This window comes from Platichthys flesus, chromosome 14 (assembly GCF_949316205.1).
Source record: "Platichthys flesus chromosome 14, fPlaFle2.1, whole genome shotgun sequence".
Taxonomy (NCBI): Eukaryota; Metazoa; Chordata; class Actinopteri; order Pleuronectiformes; family Pleuronectidae; genus Platichthys; species Platichthys flesus.
The window spans coordinates 19,224,822-19,242,034 of record NC_084958.1 but is presented as its reverse complement, the minus strand read 5'-3'; the positions used below and the strand labels follow the sequence as shown (position 1 = coordinate 19,242,034).

Below are 17,213 nucleotides of genomic sequence, written 5' to 3'. Positions count from 1 at the left end.
ACCTTGTGCACACAGTGTTTATAAGCAAGGTTTGGTCAGATTCCTGCTCGGGGCAGTTGGGGAACAGCATTCATCAAACTGTGGGCAGGCCCAAAACATACGAAACAGATGAATCACTCATTCCACGCACTTTTCTTATGTTCAAGGTTAAATCCGTTATCTTTGGTTTATACTCCTCCTCTTGTTTTGATTTAACACAGCTACCTGATGATAAGTGGCCAAAGTGCATCCTACTCAGTTATTGTCTTATTCATCAGGATCTTGCGATTGTTATCAAATTTAAATCAGGAAAAGAAATGTATCACAGAGGTCAGTCCAAAATGGTTTATTTTGTAAAGGGGGCAGTTGGAGGAGATGAGAAAACATGGTGCGCTACTAAATGATGATATATTCAAATGTACATGACATTCAAAGGGTATTACAGTTTCACTCAATTTTCCACACATGTAGTTAAGTCTTCGTTCCAACATGTTCTCCAAGTGTAAATGGATAAAAAGTTTGTATATTTTCAAAATAAAAAATATAAACACAATAAATTCTCAGAATGTTGAAAAACAGAAGTAACAGTTACATGCAGAATGTAGACTGATGAGTTAATTTTCTTGATCGAAAAAAATCATAATAAAGAAATAAAAAATAAACCCTCGAGGTGAATAACTTGCACATCCTGTCAATTTGGAGAAACTTTTGAGGTGAATCCTTCTTCTGCCCTTTTGTCCTCACATTTCACTCACATTAGCAGAAACCGCATTGTTTCAGTCCTGTATCACTAGAATGTAGGTCAATGGGAAATTTAAGAAACTTCTATTAATCACAACTTGAGTGGTCTTGGCTAGCCATTACAAACAGCACACGTGTTGAGATGCTTCATGAAAATGACGGCCCAAAATAAATTACATTTTCCAAAAACCTAACGCACAGACGGGTCGGGATGGGGAAGGAGGGAGGATGGGACTGGATGTAGGAACAAATGACTGGATGACTAGTCAAATACACTGTGAATGAAGCTCCTCTGGATGTGTGGTGTCCAGGGGCACGGCTGTAGAGTGAGTAAAAAGGTCCCAAAGTAGAAACTGCAGTCTTAACATGTGCCATACTTTAAAATGTAGAGGAAAACACCCTTACGCTCATCAATATGATGAGCAGAAAAGTCCCAAACCAAAGCTTTGAAGTCTTTATTTTTGCTATAGGGGAGAGGAAAAAAAAATAAAAAAAATACTCAAAAACAAAAATAAAAACACAAAAAATAGGAAAGGGAGGGGGGAAAAAAACGGCTCCAGATATTACGCTGACTGCAGAGAAGATGAACTGCACAAGTTGGGTGAGACACTCCGGCACAGGGGGTTATTTCCTGGAGCTAGACTTCTAATATCCAAAAGTACTGGTCTGGAGGACCCATGTTGGTCAAGGGGTGTCCATGGAGATGCCTACAGCAAAAAAGCTTTAACAGCAGCATCTTGGCAGGCTGTCCACAAGTGACGCTATGTGCTTCCTGTTGCCTGGCTCTCTTCTCCCTCTGAATTACCTGCAGGAAGAGGAGTGACAGCAGGTTGGCAAATGATTTGTCAGCGAGCTGGTCTGGATATGTGTCCCTTCAGCTGGCAGTTCATTATTAGGAAGCTACAGCTAATAAACGCTATATGATTCCTTCCTGATGTCCAGATTGTATTTAAATTGTTTTAAAGCAGCATTGATTCACCCTAATGAGCACGTTGGTGTCTGTTATTTAGCCTTCCTGCCATAATACATGGGATGGACAAAATAATGGAAACCCTGTCACTGTATAATGCAACATCACCACAGAATTGCAGCCTCCAAAACAGGAAGTTAAACCAGCACCTCTCGAAAACACTAAACTGAACTTTAAAACCTTCAAGAGACTTATGATAGAATAGTTGTATAACACTGCATTTGTTTATTCTAGGTGTTCCTAATAAACTGCCAACTGAGTCCATATCTCAACTGCTGTGGCACAAAAAAAGCAAAAGGTAACAACACAAAATAAACACTGAAAATCAAGACAACAAATTTGAATTGAAGCAAACGAGAGAAAATCCAAACACACACTTGAGCCAAGACATAAAGATCACGTACTTGTAGCAGGAGCGGAGGCTAGGGCTGAGGCCGAGGCAGAGGCATTGTCATCCTCGTCGCTGTCGTCCTCATTGGACTGTGGTACATCGGTATCAGGGATGGTTGTTGTCGGTGTCTCAGGCTCCTGCTCCACCCTGCTCTTTAGGGCCAAGATACGGTGATGTAACGCTGCAGCCAGCTGACCTACATCCTTAGAGCTACCCTAAAGGAGAGGGACACGGGTACAGACAAGTCAGCCTCACTGAAGAAGAAAGACGAACCAGAACGGCCAAAGGGTAGAGAACATTCCTCCAACAAAGAAAAAAACAAATCTATCTTGCTCTCGGAAATAAAGAAAACTACAGGATTTGTCCGTTTCACTGGATCTGCAATTCAATGTATTACAAAAATAAAATAAAGAGTCTGTTTGAAATAAAGCCCCCATTCAAATATAGACAAGCAACATATCGGATAAAGTCCATTAATTGTCCGAGCTTAACGACGATGGACATACCGATATTAGGAAGACCTTGACCCCCTGGTCCTCTGTGTCCATGGCAGTGATTCGCACACTCTTCTCGCTGGCTTTGTCCACCTGCATCTGGGGCCAAAGTTTAGTGTTGAGAATCAACCGGAGGCTGCCCTGGGTCCTCATCACTGGAAAAATGGAACCACAAAGAGCAGGAATGAATTACAGACGCAATCGGCCACATGATTCACTGTCCTTTCAGTCCATATCATTCTTTCTCACTATGACCTCAGCAGCAATAGGTATACAAATAATAGTAATAACTATAAGACTTTAGTGTGGATGCTATAAGTGACTGTTTTTTGCCCTTTAGCATAGATACAGGAGTAAGAAATGTTACTGACAATGGACTCATAAACTGTGATATAGTAAAACCTGCACAAAATAACTCAATACTTTTTAAAATTAAGCAAAAATCTCAACTTTTGTTTTGCTTACTTGATGGAATAAAATGTTTTACAAATCATGGTCCATTTACAGTGTGTATACGTTTGTTGTGATGTCTTGTCTCTACTAAAGGGCTCCCCCTTGTGTTCAATAACTTGTAATATATATATACCAATTGTTATGAACTTTCTAATCCCAGCTCTTTCTTGCAAACGGACCCAACCAACCAGAAAATACATGCATTTAAACACTGATCACCAAACTATAGTCAAATTCAGCTGTACACAAGTTGTTGAATCCATTCATTTCACGTGCAGCTGTGTTTACCTAGACGGGACTGTAGCGAGCCGTCGTCCGTCGATGCCATATCATTGAGCCTCAGCAAACCCCGACCTCGCTCTATCCACGACTGAGCGGTTTTCTCAAAAACATACAACTTACACTGCATCTGTAGAACAAGGGCAGACAAACAAGAACTGTAGCACTATCTGACACGTGTATTTAGTGCAATGTCATGGATCAAGAGAGCCCACCCTCTACCTGTAAAACATTGCTTTCTGATTCCTCTCCAGTCTTGACGTCGACTTTCTCTAAGACGCACTTCTTGGCTGTGGCTTTGGTGTACGCTGCTGCAGACTCCTCCAAAGACTCCGAGACGCTGTTCACTGCTGAGATGAAACACGTCAGGGAGAAATTAGCATCCTACTCCGAATGTTTGATCCCTTCACGTTTCATCAATTCATAGGCATGTGTGAAGTGTGCTCCTTCTTCCAGGATATTATATTGGGACACAACAACAATACTGTCTGCACAGCTGTGGACGAGACAGTGCTGTAACTGTGAAGGACACATGGAGGCACTCTATCACTTACACCAGAGCTGCAAAGGCCGCTGCTGATCATTCACAGAAAAGAACCACTTGTCTGTTCCCACATTGACGAATGTCTGAGCAGCAGCAGCTTTGAAATGCTGGATTTCTTTTCATTGTCACTGAACAAAGTGGACCGTCGCTCTCAAGGTCCTAAACTCTATGTACAGCATCGTCTCAGCAAATCAGAGACCTCCCCCCACATATAACATACATGAAATATTGGACTTGGCTGCAATGTATGTGTTCATGACTGGTTGAGTATGAAACCAAATATAAAACTTTATATTTAACGACAAAAATAATAAAATTACAGCCTCCATGAAACCCAATCTTTCAGCCATCTACATTTGTAATGTGAGAATAATCTTATATTTCTTCCCTATAAACAAGCAGGAGATATTTTCAAATGATTTGAATTCACTTCACACTCACACAAATGTGACACAATTCTCTGCGGCACCTTATCCCTCTTTAGCAGTAATTTGTCTGCACTGTGAATAAACTGCGAGTCTGATGGGAAAGAAAGGGGACAGTTAAATACCCTCTTTAGTGGGAAAATGTTAATCAATTCAGTCAATGATATCAACACAGAAACCGGCATTAATGTTTAATTGTTTGGATGCATCACTGGTGGTATGCGCATCTCAGATTGAGTATTTTACTATAGGCACAGGTCTTTAGGCTGAAATGATCAAACACACAATTACTAAACTACTCAATATGATGCTGAAATCAAAAGACTTGATGTAACATTTTTCAATGATTATTGTTGGTAGGATTACAACACATGTTGGATGTCTGATAAGCTGCTTGTTTAAACAATGCAAGGTCTTTTTGTGGTTTATGATTGTGTGAAGCCAGGTGTATAACCAAACACGGAAGCATTGTTTGAGTAATCAGTGGGGTTGTGTTTTTACCCTTCTCTGGGGTGGTTTCCTGTGATGAGGGCTCTGAAGCTGGGGTAGCCAAAACCTCTTTATATTCCTCATTTGCAGACTCACCCTTGGGAGGGCTCTGGAAATACAACAAACGTGTCACTGGAACTCGTTCAAAGCCGAATAATTAGGCGTGTTGCCGATTTTGGCAAAATGCGGAGTGACTATGCAACAGGCGGTTTGGACTCACCAGAACTCTTTCAGACATGTTCTGCCCGAAAACGAATTTTGCTGCATTGTCTGTACTGTTTGTGTCATTTTTTGAACTGGAAAAAGGAAGAAACAAAAAACAGTAGTGAGTTTATTGAAGTTAATCATAAATGAAGATGAGTTTCTAAAAATACTCAAAGGAGGACACACTCTTATTACCTTGGGGTAGAGACATATTGTAAGAAATAATTAGTGCCCTCTGATTGAGGGTCCAGTGGCACACCATCCTTTGACTTGCCTTCTGTACTGTTTTCCTCCACCTAGAAAAAACCCGGACATGTTAGATATGGAATTGTGCAAAATCCCAGATGAAAACTCACAAATCTGTTTTTAATGCAATCCTGACTCACATGTTGCATAGTAAATCACAAACGGGTGTGAACAGTTGGAGAACAACTTACTTTTGCTCTGTCTTTAATATTCTGACCAAACACAAAAGATGTTGCTTCATCTGTCTCCTTCATCTCTCTCCCACCTCCATCGCTGTTACCACTTGCTCCATCTTCCTCATTTTCATGTTTCTGAGACAAGAAAAACAAACCAAAATAAAATATCTATTGTCCATTTTCACAGGTGTGTTTTAGCACTTGACAGTTTTTCAACCAGTAGCCTCTCTTCACCATTGACTTGCTGGCCGAGTGCTCTGTGTTGTTCAGGAAGAGGGACGGGGGCCCATCTGAGGACTTTTTAACACCATTGGTTCCACAACTGGAATCTTTAACAGACAGAGAAAAAGAAGACTGATCATTTACATCACTGTTTGTTTACCATCCTTAAGGAAATCTATCCTGTGAAACACATGCAAAAATAACCACACAAATCATCAGTATTGACAGTTAAAGAATTATCAGACTAAGAAGATTTTAATGAGGAGTAAAAGTTTTTATCAACTAATGCGGGCAGGTGACTCCAAGCTAACTCACTGGACTCTATATGTGATTTAGAGGGTGGTGCCTGGAGAACTGCAGGGCGGAGGACACTGCGTTGTTGCTCCTTGGGTTTCTGACTTGGGACACCTGCAAAAGACAAAACTTGTCTCATACTTTTTTTTTAAAAGCACAATAAGATGTTTTAAGGTCTATTAGTTCAAGTCTAGATGTACCTTTTCCACTTGTGAGAGGGGTCATATAAATGAGTGCAAGTCTGGGCTCAGGTTCATGAATTTATTTTCCATTTCAGTAAACTCTGTGTGAGACAATGTTTATGAATGAAACAACCAACCTGAACTTGGGGCCTGTCCGTGTATGAGAGTTGGTGGCTTTAACCGGAATCCCACCGGCTTCTCCTCTGGTGAGAGAGCACACAAGGGGACAGACATCAAAAAACAGATCCAAGAGTTGCAGAGAAAAACACAAAAGGCACATTCCCTTTGTCTTTGCACTTTCAAAACCACAACAGCAGTTACCACCACAACCCTTGTATAGCCTCAATAGTTGTCAAGCACTCCGACTCCTGTGCCATAACATGACAGGCTCTAGGGCCTGTGGTCTATTTCTACCTCTGTGTATCTCCATCTCAGCAGCTTTAATAGCCTGGCATGACCTGGACTAAACCAGGGCTTAAGTACAAAACCTAAACACTTGTAAAAAAAGCACTGCAACCCGCTCTCCCTCAACATTTATGAGCTTATCCCCATGTCGAGCAAACAGTCATGTTTAATTAAATGTCAAATTGTGTTTCCTCAGCCCAGACCTTATTTTCATTTCCCTAGCCAACCCAATTCATAGGACACAGAGGAGCCACAAACAGTTGTACAATGATTCAAAAATACACATAACCACATAGCAATCTTCACAAGTCTGTTTTAAATTAAGGCTGATTGCTTGGAATTGAAATATAAGAAATCATTATATCTGGTACTTAGCAGAGTTTCTGCCTGCTTTTGGAGTAGTTGTACCAAGAATCTATGTTACAATTTTACTGTGTGCCTATACACATTGTACTTTAAATAATTCACACAATCATAAACAGTCCAACTGCAGTTAGAATATCTGTACATCTTTCTTTTCCAAATTAAATCAGTTTCATCTCGGCTCTCCTTCCTAACAGAAATCTCATCCTGTTGAGAGTAAGTCCAACACGGTTGAATTAAAATATTAATGATGGCAATGCCTCATCATTGGACAGTGACTCCAGTCAAATACATGTGATGAACCATAACCAACATGGTGTCAAACAGAACATTATCAGCTGTTAAGTGATAAATGTGATTGAGTTTGACCCAAATCACATTCAAAGGACGGCACTGGCATGGAGCTGAGACCTGAATGCGGTCTGTACCAACATCAAATTAAAATGCAACTGACTGCTGCTAAATTGGAGTCCTGAACCCACTGCTATACGTTTTTATTTTTATAATTCTTTAAAAAAAGAGACAGAACTTGAGAGATTTCCCCACCAATTTCAAATAACTTGTAGCGAAACCGTGACTATATGCTCACCAGCAAAAAACACAACTACCTTATAATCCCTGATAAGCCATTCCTCTGACATGTACAGGAGTACTACACACACACTGCCGCCAAATATCAGCACATGACACGGAGGAATCTCATAACAACAAACCCTGTGCCTTGACCAATATCCAGGTAAACTCCACATCTTTACTGGCATCATAACATGTGGCTGATAAACTCTGAACTTCCTAAACTCACTTGGCGGTTCAGACATAATTTAGAACTGCTACAATATTATGTACGGGCATCCTCCTGAGTCACACAAGGTCATAGTGTTCCCACAGTGAATAAGCTACTTTTTTACCTAGTTCAATTTGATCTAACAGTGAAAATTAGTTTACCAGGCTAATAAGAATTGATACGATTCTCCTCTCTATGCTTGTTATATTCCACTCTCTATTTGCAACACATGACCCTAACAGAGAAAGAAAGGACAGGGGACCAAATTCCTTTAAAACAACCAAATCTCAACCAGACCCTAACACAAGGAATGAGCCTAGCCGACAGATATCCAACTTGACTGGGAATTCACTAATCTGGAACAGCAAGTTTCTTCAGATTAGAAAAAACGTATTCAAACTAATACGTGGAAAAAGGGAACAATTAAGTTGATTTTTTACCTAACTGCACTCACTGACCTTCAATGTACATTTATTAATGTTTCCATTACCTAGAACTTATCAATACATTTCTCATAACATAAAAGATGTCTAATATTGTGCTTTGGCTTGAAACATCCATTTTAACAAACGTGAAAGATAATAAATCTTTTTATTCTCTTCAACACCAATGAATTCCTCCTCTACGGTAACATGCGGGTTAACCAGAGCTGGTAGGATTTGAAAGGGGAACATTTGCAGACAGGGAATACAGAAGGATTATTTGACATCTTATTTGAAACCACTGCTGTTACGACTTTAACAATCAAACATCCTCAAGAATGACTTTTGATTTATAATCCATGGAGATGTGGCCTTTAACTTGCAAAGAGAAACTACGAATGATTTGGATGTCTCACCTGGCTCAGAGTCAGAGTTCCCAGTCGGAGACTGGCAGAAACTCGAGGGCATGAATACATTGTTCTTGGGAGCTGCAAAGTAGGACAGGCATTGCACTCAGCATACAAATCATTGTGTACACCACAGGCAATCAAGAAAAAACAAAAAATGCTCTTGGTTTGGTTGCCATTGGCCTCACCAGAATGTGGGGGTGGAAACGAAGAGGTCCTTTCCCTTTTCACTGGGGGGCAATAGCTTCCTTCATCTTTGTCTGAATCTGAAGACGGTAATAAAATATTAGTTTGAATAAATTCATGTGAAACTATTAACAGAGACAGGGGCAGTTTGGACATTAGATCATCACCTTCTCCATCCTCTGCACTTGAGCCATCTGCAGATCGCTGAAAGAAAACGCAATAAGTCATTTAGTTCATATTTCTCCCGAAAGAAGAGTCCTTATCCTTTGAACTCATTACAAAGTTGAGAACACAAATAATAAAAGGTTGAATCCCAACCCGTAATAATGGATAAAGGTGAGACCTGGTATTCATTTTAGCAAGATATGGTTGACTGGACGTCAACATACACTTAATCTGCAGTTTACTTGGTACAGAGAGCTTAAACAAATGCAGCCTAATACAGCTGTCATGCCATTTATCCTACGTTTATGAAGGTTAAAATGTTCAGCTTCAGTACAAACTGTTGGTGTGCATTCAAGTTTATGATCATTTTGGAGGCTGAGTTATACAGAAAGTGATTATTTTCAGCCTTTTCATACCAATGACCAGCAAATAACAACTCATCACTGTGTAACAAATTTACAATTTAACAGCAACAAAGAAACATATTCTGCAAATTAGTATTATACTATTCAGTGACATTGTTTTCCTGAATGAATCGAGACTTAATGCACCTATTTAAAATCTGCTCAATCATAACATTGGTTTTCAGTCTTGATGATAAACACTTGACATCTAGAGAAACTTACCTTCTGTGCTTTTTCTTTTTGGAAAACAAACACAGGAGGCGCTATGGCAGGCTTGTCTGTTAAGAGAAGATGAAGGTTGGTCATCCAGGCACCAAATTAGGTAGGAAATTATCACATTCTTACTGTAGGGTTGAAAAAGTAGTTAAGGCAATCGACTTGTATGGTCTTAACCCCCCCCCCCCCCCCATGAAAGCAGGGACCACATTGATGTTGTTCAGGCCTTTGATGATAATCAGCAATAAAGAAATGAACACATGATGCAAAAGGCATCCATAACATTCCACATTAAACAGAGCATATGACCGGTTAAAATGTTGTTGCTTTAATTTACAGCTTATTCAAGTGTCAGTCTTAGCTGGGCCAAAAAAAGAAAAGGTAAAAGGGAAGCGTGAGAACATTGTGACGAATGTGGCAGTGGAGATAAAAACAAAACATGACTTGACTTTCAGAAGCAATCCCACGATACCATGCGGGTCTTAAAACAAGTACCAATAAGAACGAGATCACAGTGTGTAGACCTCAACTAAATCCTCCTAAAATACCCAAAACAAGGGGACAAAATGAGAAACTATCAAGGGGCGACATTGTAATAGCCACGTTTTAAAAGAGCCATCCAACTTTGTCACTCCACATCGCCAGGGTGCTCTGGTAATCAAATGGGAGAATTGTGTCACACCAATGTTGTGTTGCCCCTGTTGTTGTGCGTATAGCTCCTGTCACAAGCAACAAGGACAACACACAAAACCCAGTGCATGTTATCAGCTGAACTCCCATCAGGCCACTTGATGAATCTCCCTCTCCACAGTGTAACCTCTCTAAAGAGATGTGTGTGTAATCCTGTAACGTTACCAGACAAAGGTTTCCCTCCGTCTGGGTTGGGCCTGTGACACCGAGCAGGTGTAGCATCGTTCGGGGGAAATAGTCCCAAATACACGACAACACGCCGGCAGCCACGGTAGGAAACCCCTGCCTCCCTGGCACAGCCCCTCATGGCCGAACACTGGCTGTTCATGTGGGCTACACGTTTAAGGGGCAGAAAAACATGACAATAACGTGTGACCTACATTTCCCTGCTAATGGCCCAGCTTTGTGTTCACCTCCGCCTCTGCGATGCTCAGCTGTCCTGTTGTAAAGGTTGTTAGAAAATGCAGCGTGCAACCCCGATGTTCACTTCTGGAACTCGGGCAGCGGGAGACGTTCCCGGCTTATGTTAACCAGCTAGCATCTTGCTACACATCTGAGCCGCTCCAGCAAATAGTCGGCACCGCCGGTTGCTCGCTAACGGGGCAGAGTTGTAGCTTAGCTGGCCGGCTACAGCTAGCTTGCTAATGCGCTCCATCCCGCGTGAGTCATCTCAGCCGGGCAAGGACAGCAAGATGCTCGCTCGATTCCACCGCACACTGAGCAAATCAACACGATAACAAGTAGAGGGGACCGGGGGAACTTAGCAAATGTCCACAAAGAAGTGATCCCACTGAAGCATTAGCTCCGGCTTGACGTTTGTGTGTCTACGCGCCTAAATGAACCCAGACAAAACTAGACTGCATTAACAGACAAGGATGTGAAACTGTAAACGTTATATAGAAGCTGCAGTTGAGATAAAACATTAGCCTCGTTAGCTCCACAATGTTCCACCCGAGGCCCCCCCCGTCATGCTTAGATTCAAACCCACAATAAGATCGCGTAGCTCGCCGCAAATGGCAAAACACACCGCCTATAAATAGCCGGGTGCTAGCATCAGGGAGCTAAGCCCAGCTAGCGGCATGCGACGTTCGAGGGCGTTCCGAAGGCGCTCCAGGAATTACCCGCAGCCGGGCCAGTTAGCATCGTTAGCCCCGCTCGCTACCGCCGTTGTCTTGCAAACGCCGCGGAGCTCGTAATTCCCCGGGACTCGGCGCACAACTCGCCGCCACCCAGCACCGCTCCGGTGACCGACCGCTCGGACGGTGTGCAGGCTCCGCTCGTAACGCCGCGGCGGCCGTATTGTTTTTCTCTCACTGCCACTCACTCACCTTCGTTTGCCAAGTCCGCCATTTTACTTCGACGCTCAACACACCCACAACCCACCGCGCAGATAACACACACAGATCCACGCAGGGATGTGTTGTCGGCGGCGGGGCAGCAGCACGTTGGGCCCGTTTCCTGGAGATGGTCCTCGACCCCTGACCGCGTCCGAGCCCCTCGACCCGCCTCGCAAACACCGCCTGACGTCGCCCTGGCCCAGCGAGAGCGTTGTTGTTGTTTTTTATCTAAAGCTTTTTTTAAATGAATTCCAAGAAACTGATCCAAGATCCGCTGCAGCTCGCCAGGACCTCGGAGAATGTGATGAGCTGCGGCGCGAGGATGACACAGAGTTTTAAAAATAAAGTTATTACATCACGAGGAGTCGCTTGCAACAGACTTTACTGATCTTAAGAGAATAGTTTATCAACTTAGGAGTCCTTTACTGACCCTTTGATGAACTTTTAATTACAGTCTTCCTCAGTATCATCGGTTCTGAACCTTTGCTTTTGAACTGTTATACAAGTCAAGTTTATTATCATTAACATTATCATCTATTACAGTTATGATAACAGTAACAAAAACAACAGAAATACATGTGATGAATACATCTCTTTTCATTTATAAAATGCAGCTCCAGTGAGTTACAATAAATCAAAGACATAAGGTATAAGATAGATCGAATCAAAAATAAACACATGGTGTCACAAAAAAGGATAAAATGAATTAAAAGCAAGATCCAAGAAATAGGTCTTTGTGTTCTTACAACTATCAATGGAATTATAATGATTATTATGTTCAATAACAGTTATAATAACATCAATAACATTCTGGATAAAGTGCACAAGAAAAAATAAATAATATGAGGAATCTCCCATTCAGCTGGAGCTCCTGAGGAAAACCAGTCATATGTGACAGGCATGAGTGGGAGTCATAAGAAAAGATGAGTAAATTGTGAAAATAAATAAACACACGAGGGACGATCCTAACAGTATGTTATTCCCAGTTTGAGGGACATTCTAATCCTCAACGTTCACTTTTTAATCAATTTCTTTCTTGACACACTTTCACCTGCTCCCTCTTGTTTATGTAGCTCTCCAGTTTCTCCCCTAGAGGTGTCCTTGCACAGGAGGTGAATGTGATCTAAAACAAACAAGGCATACTTGGCATTTCACTGATTCAGATCCCCCCCCCCCTCCACCTCCAGTAATCACCATGTGGAGGTTTCTACACGTGGTGGCGCAGTGCTGCCTCACAGTGAGAGGGTTAGAATACAGAAGACAGAAAAAGACTCGGGATGACAGGGACAAAACAGGCCTTGTTGATGAGGAAATATAATCCAAACAAAGAGAACCAACTCATTCTGTAACAGGTCAGTAATGTTATCTACGAGGCCCACGGTGATAAGCCACAATCGTTGGGGTCAGTCTTAGATGTTTAGTCATTTTACTGTCAGTGTCCAAGAAACATGTTGAACTCATTTCCTTCCTCATAAAATATGTACACAGAGTTTTGGGATGTTTTGAAATCATTCTGTTTTAGCACCAGCTTCTCTTTTTTGTGTTGCCTTTGTACCTTTAAACAGCTACTTTCACTTCACTGGGAATCAAACATGATAATTTGTTCCTATAACTGTGAACACAAAGCAGCTCCAAAGTGACTGGACCCTGGATTAGCTCTTGTGCAGAGATCATGTGACTTTGGGCAGCTTTAAATCCTATTCTAAGTGAACAGCTTTTCATTTTGAGCATTGATATCTGACATTTGTGTTTGATCAAACTACTTTCATTTGATTTGTGCTGCGTACAGACAGTGTTGTGCTCTTCTGCTGCTCTGCATGGGTAAATGCCCGTCGTACTGAGAATGTAGGTCAACGCGCCTTCCACCAGAGGGCAAATTAGCATTTAAATCTTGAGATTAACTTTCACAGATCAAGATAGCTATCAGGGTGAGTAAAACTTCTCACCGAGGTCTTTTTAAAACCACTGATTTTCCTTTTACGCTCTATCAACACAACACAACATAAGATAACACTAAGGTGGGCCTTAGCACATACCTCGACCAAGGCCAGACAGGCTGCACCAAGTTTCACACACTTATGAATATCAAATGTTCCTGATTTCCTGTGTTCGCATTAAATCAAGGGGGGATGTAAAACCGTCTTCTTTGTCCTCCAGTAACCTGAGATAAGCTTCATGAAATTCAGCACCAGTATGTTGTAAACATGAGACTGGGTTCATTGGGCCAAAAACGGTTTAATTCCAACTTTTAATTGAGATAGATGCATATCTTATTTTTGTAATTTCCAGACCAACTAAAAACACCAAAAAATTAGCTAAATTGACTTCGTATCATTATAAAAGGGAACTGCAATAATCAGATCATCTTGTTATGACCTTGCGGTAAAGATATTCAATCAGTGATAACAATTGTAGCTTCTCTGTTGAAGAGTAAAAACCTTTTTTCCTGCTCTGACCTTCTCCCTCAGTCTCATAAAGAAACCGGGCTTGGGCAGAATTTACTGGACAAGTACAGCACACAGAAATAAACATGAACTGCCTGTTTGTTTTGTTGGTTCAAATTATGGTGAAGGAAAAGTGAAAAGAGAACATTTCTTGAGACGCTGTATTGCTCAACAGTGACCCAAAGTTTGCAGAAAGACAATTTTTTGCTTCAGGCAGGACTCAGTTTGCAGACAAGCTGCTGCATGTGTTTCTGCTGTTTGCCACACACGGCCCTCATCTGCCAGAAGAGCACGGCTTGTACTTCGAGCTATAACAGTTTTCCTTTCATTTCTTTTTTTTTATGAACCCATCACCGCCGTACGATACGTCCAATGTCCACTGTTTATCGGTTACTTACTTTATATCAATTGGTAGCAGGCCAAGGACATTAATTCCTACTGAACTCTGATTATAATAAAGCTAAATGTTCATTGCACATTTTTCATGTATAATCCAGGGGAATTTGACTGTAAGCGATATGGGGATAATTATGATGCGGACATTCTTTCTTTTAACCTCAAAACCATCTTCTGTGATATTATTTAATACGCCTGATCTTATCTACTGAGCAGTATCATGTGTGAACACATCTTGTCGATACTATGCAGAACAGCTGAGTGACGGCTAAATCTGAATGAAAAGCTAATGCGATAGCTTGAAAACTGCCCCCAGGATGGTGCAGAGTACCAGCTAGACAATTAGCAATTTAGCCACAAATAAAAGTTCAAATTTAAAATTTTGAATCTGATTTTTTTTTTATGTCGAAGGGGATACGATGCAATGCCAATGCCATAATCAAACCTGACCGAAGCTAACATGATCTAAGCTAACCCAACCTAAGCTAACCCAGCCCTGACCTAACATAGCCTAACCTAACCTAACCTAATCTTATCTAATCTTATCTAATCTTATCTAACCTAACCTAAACCTGACCTTAACTAACCTTCCGGTTTAGGGTTAGGGTTAGGGCTAGTCACATCCTATATACCTTGTGCCTTCTGACTGTATACTATGTTTAGTAGACTTTTTCTTCTCATCAATAAAGTACGATACATAAGAAAGTTTGGAAACTGAATACTTTTGATGATTGTTTCCCTTGTTGACACAGGCTGTTTACAAACAGATTGGTTGAAACAGTAGTAAATATTAAATATTCAGGCAGCTCTGTCCTCATGTACGCTTGAGTTGTTTTCTACCAGGTGCAAAAGTAATGTTTCTTACACAATGATAAATGGCTTCATGGACGTCTTCCTTCACATGCACTCAAAAACAACAGCAACCACAGAGAGATGAAACAACATTCATTGTATGAATGGAACGCTGAAGGCAGTGCAGTGTATCATGACACGGCCTCGCTACCCTAGGCAGTGGACCATCATCTCTCCCGACAGCTCAATGCCAAATTTCACAATCACAACCAGGAACAGAGATAATCACAGCCAACTATCATTTTTTTCTCTTGTCAAAGTCACAGGTTGCTTTGCCAAGAAACAGTCAGATCTCTTTCATGAGGCTCAAACCCACGAGGCATAAAACACTGAGGTAATTCTGCAATAAAACACATTAAGTTAAATGTATTTGCACCGCCTCAGAGCCTGGGCGGTAAGTGAGAAGAAACAGGAAATTTGCAGATTCCTTGTGCACTTCATGATGCCCACTCGTAGGGTTCTGCAGCAGCAGTGTAGTAAACAACTGGAGTGAGCAGAAGTTTCCTGCAGGCTAAGGAAACGAGGAGGGCAGGTCCATGAAATGCCTCATTGGGCCTAAGCAGTGGGGGTGTGAATGCTGGTGAGTGTATAAACAGTGAAGGGTGCTATCCGATGACCACTCAGGCACACAGGGCTCATTAGTATCTGTCACTAAGTGTTCAACAAAGAGAGCACAGCAGTTTTATTTTCAGGAATGAAAAGGGAAAGCTGTGCAGGATACGCACCATGACAATGCTGACAAGTCTTTTTTTTAAGTTTCTCAACTGACAGAACACAACATGACTCAGGGGAGGAAAGTTCAAATATCTGCGCTTCTGAAGTTTCACACATCAGAGTTACGCTGAGAATACAGACGAGCATAACAGTCAACAAGCTTTTGTTGTTGAACTAGTTTGTTTTTCAAACAGAATGGTTCTCAGTAAAGCACAGTCAACCGAGGAGAACCCAACGGCCCCTTAAAGTCAATCAAGCTGCAGAGTACATTGACATAAGTTTCAAACACACAGCAATTAAGTAATTAGAATAGAAACCTGATATCACCGATGTTGACATATCTGACACCTCTCTTTTATATATTTGCATTAATATGCAGTGATGATGACTTATTGACTTATCATTTGTGGCTTCCTGTCAGCGCAGAGGATCAAAATGGGTCTACCACTTGATTTATTCTTTTATTGGAGTCACTTACTCGACACAGACATCCTCAGCTATGTGCCTTTTACAGAGTGATCCATTTAGCTTAGTTTTAACGTAAAGATATGTAACATATGTTTTTTTGTTTCCCATAATTTTGGAGAAACAAAAATAATAATAATAATAATAGAATTACTAATAATACAGAGAGAAATAATAGTAATGATAATAAATAATATCAATAATACAACTATTAAATAAACAAAAGATATTTACATATTACCAACATGCATACATACGTTCTTTAGTGCATCAAAAACAATTTAGACTAAAGAAGGGCGTTTTTGTGAAATATAACTTTTCCATTTCTCCCAAGTTTCCTCAAAGTAGGTTTCCTGGATTATCATGGAGGAAGTGATTTGTGTCATAAAACAATGATCATAGATCATATCATACCAGTCTCCTTCTGATGGGGCGGGGGGGGAGGGATGCCATATGTTCAGGTGCCAGGTGACCTGTGTTGCTCCTAAGAACAATAGATAAAGCTTTAGTTTATGGCCTGATACAACTTGTGGGGATTTCCACACACAATTAAGAGTAAATGTGTAACAGTGACACTTCACCTGTTACTAACTTTGTGCTGCACACAACAAAACACTGTTGACTTGTGTTGTGTCGAAGAAATAAAGACAGAGGTAGGATGTCAGCTGAGAACTCATCGAAAAATCTAAATAGAAATATTTATGTTTTTAACATTATATAAGCTAATATCACATGTTATTGTATTATCAGTCATTATTTATCCGTTTGGTTGTATACAAACAACAACAACACAGGAATTGACTTTTAATAATGTTGTTTTTATAGGAAATTTGTTCACTGTCTTTTCAAAAGCTTTAGAATTATAGTGTACAAA

At 40.9% G+C, this 17,213-nt stretch overlaps 1 protein-coding gene across 7 annotated transcripts; it reads right to left on the bottom strand.

Moving 5' to 3' along the window:
• Window positions 1–309: 309 nt before the first annotated feature.
• On the bottom strand, window positions 310–11,640 carry ranbp3b (RAN binding protein 3b). 7 transcript variants are annotated; one of them, XM_062404534.1, is made up of 18 exons: window positions 11,460–11,640; window positions 9,448–9,503; window positions 8,824–8,860; window positions 8,659–8,736; window positions 8,480–8,551; window positions 6,227–6,292; window positions 5,929–6,021; window positions 5,626–5,720; window positions 5,407–5,526; window positions 5,165–5,265; window positions 4,986–5,061; window positions 4,778–4,874; window positions 4,293–4,370; window positions 3,530–3,657; window positions 3,317–3,437; window positions 2,588–2,730; window positions 2,095–2,296; window positions 310–1,525 (listed from the first exon to the last, which is right to left on the bottom strand). In XM_062404534.1, the coding sequence occupies exons 1-18, from the start codon at window positions 11,479–11,481 to the stop codon at window positions 1,482–1,484; spliced, it is 1,629 nt and encodes a 542-aa protein (XP_062260518.1). In that variant the 5' UTR covers window positions 11,482–11,640; the 3' UTR covers window positions 310–1,481. The 7 variants fall into 7 exon arrangements, with proteins under 7 accessions (XP_062260518.1, XP_062260520.1, XP_062260519.1 ...); XM_062404536.1 differs by having other exon boundaries at window positions 3,530–3,654; XM_062404535.1 differs by lacking the exon at window positions 11,460–11,640 and adding an exon at window positions 11,253–11,428.
• Window positions 11,641–17,213: the final 5,573 nt, after the last annotated feature.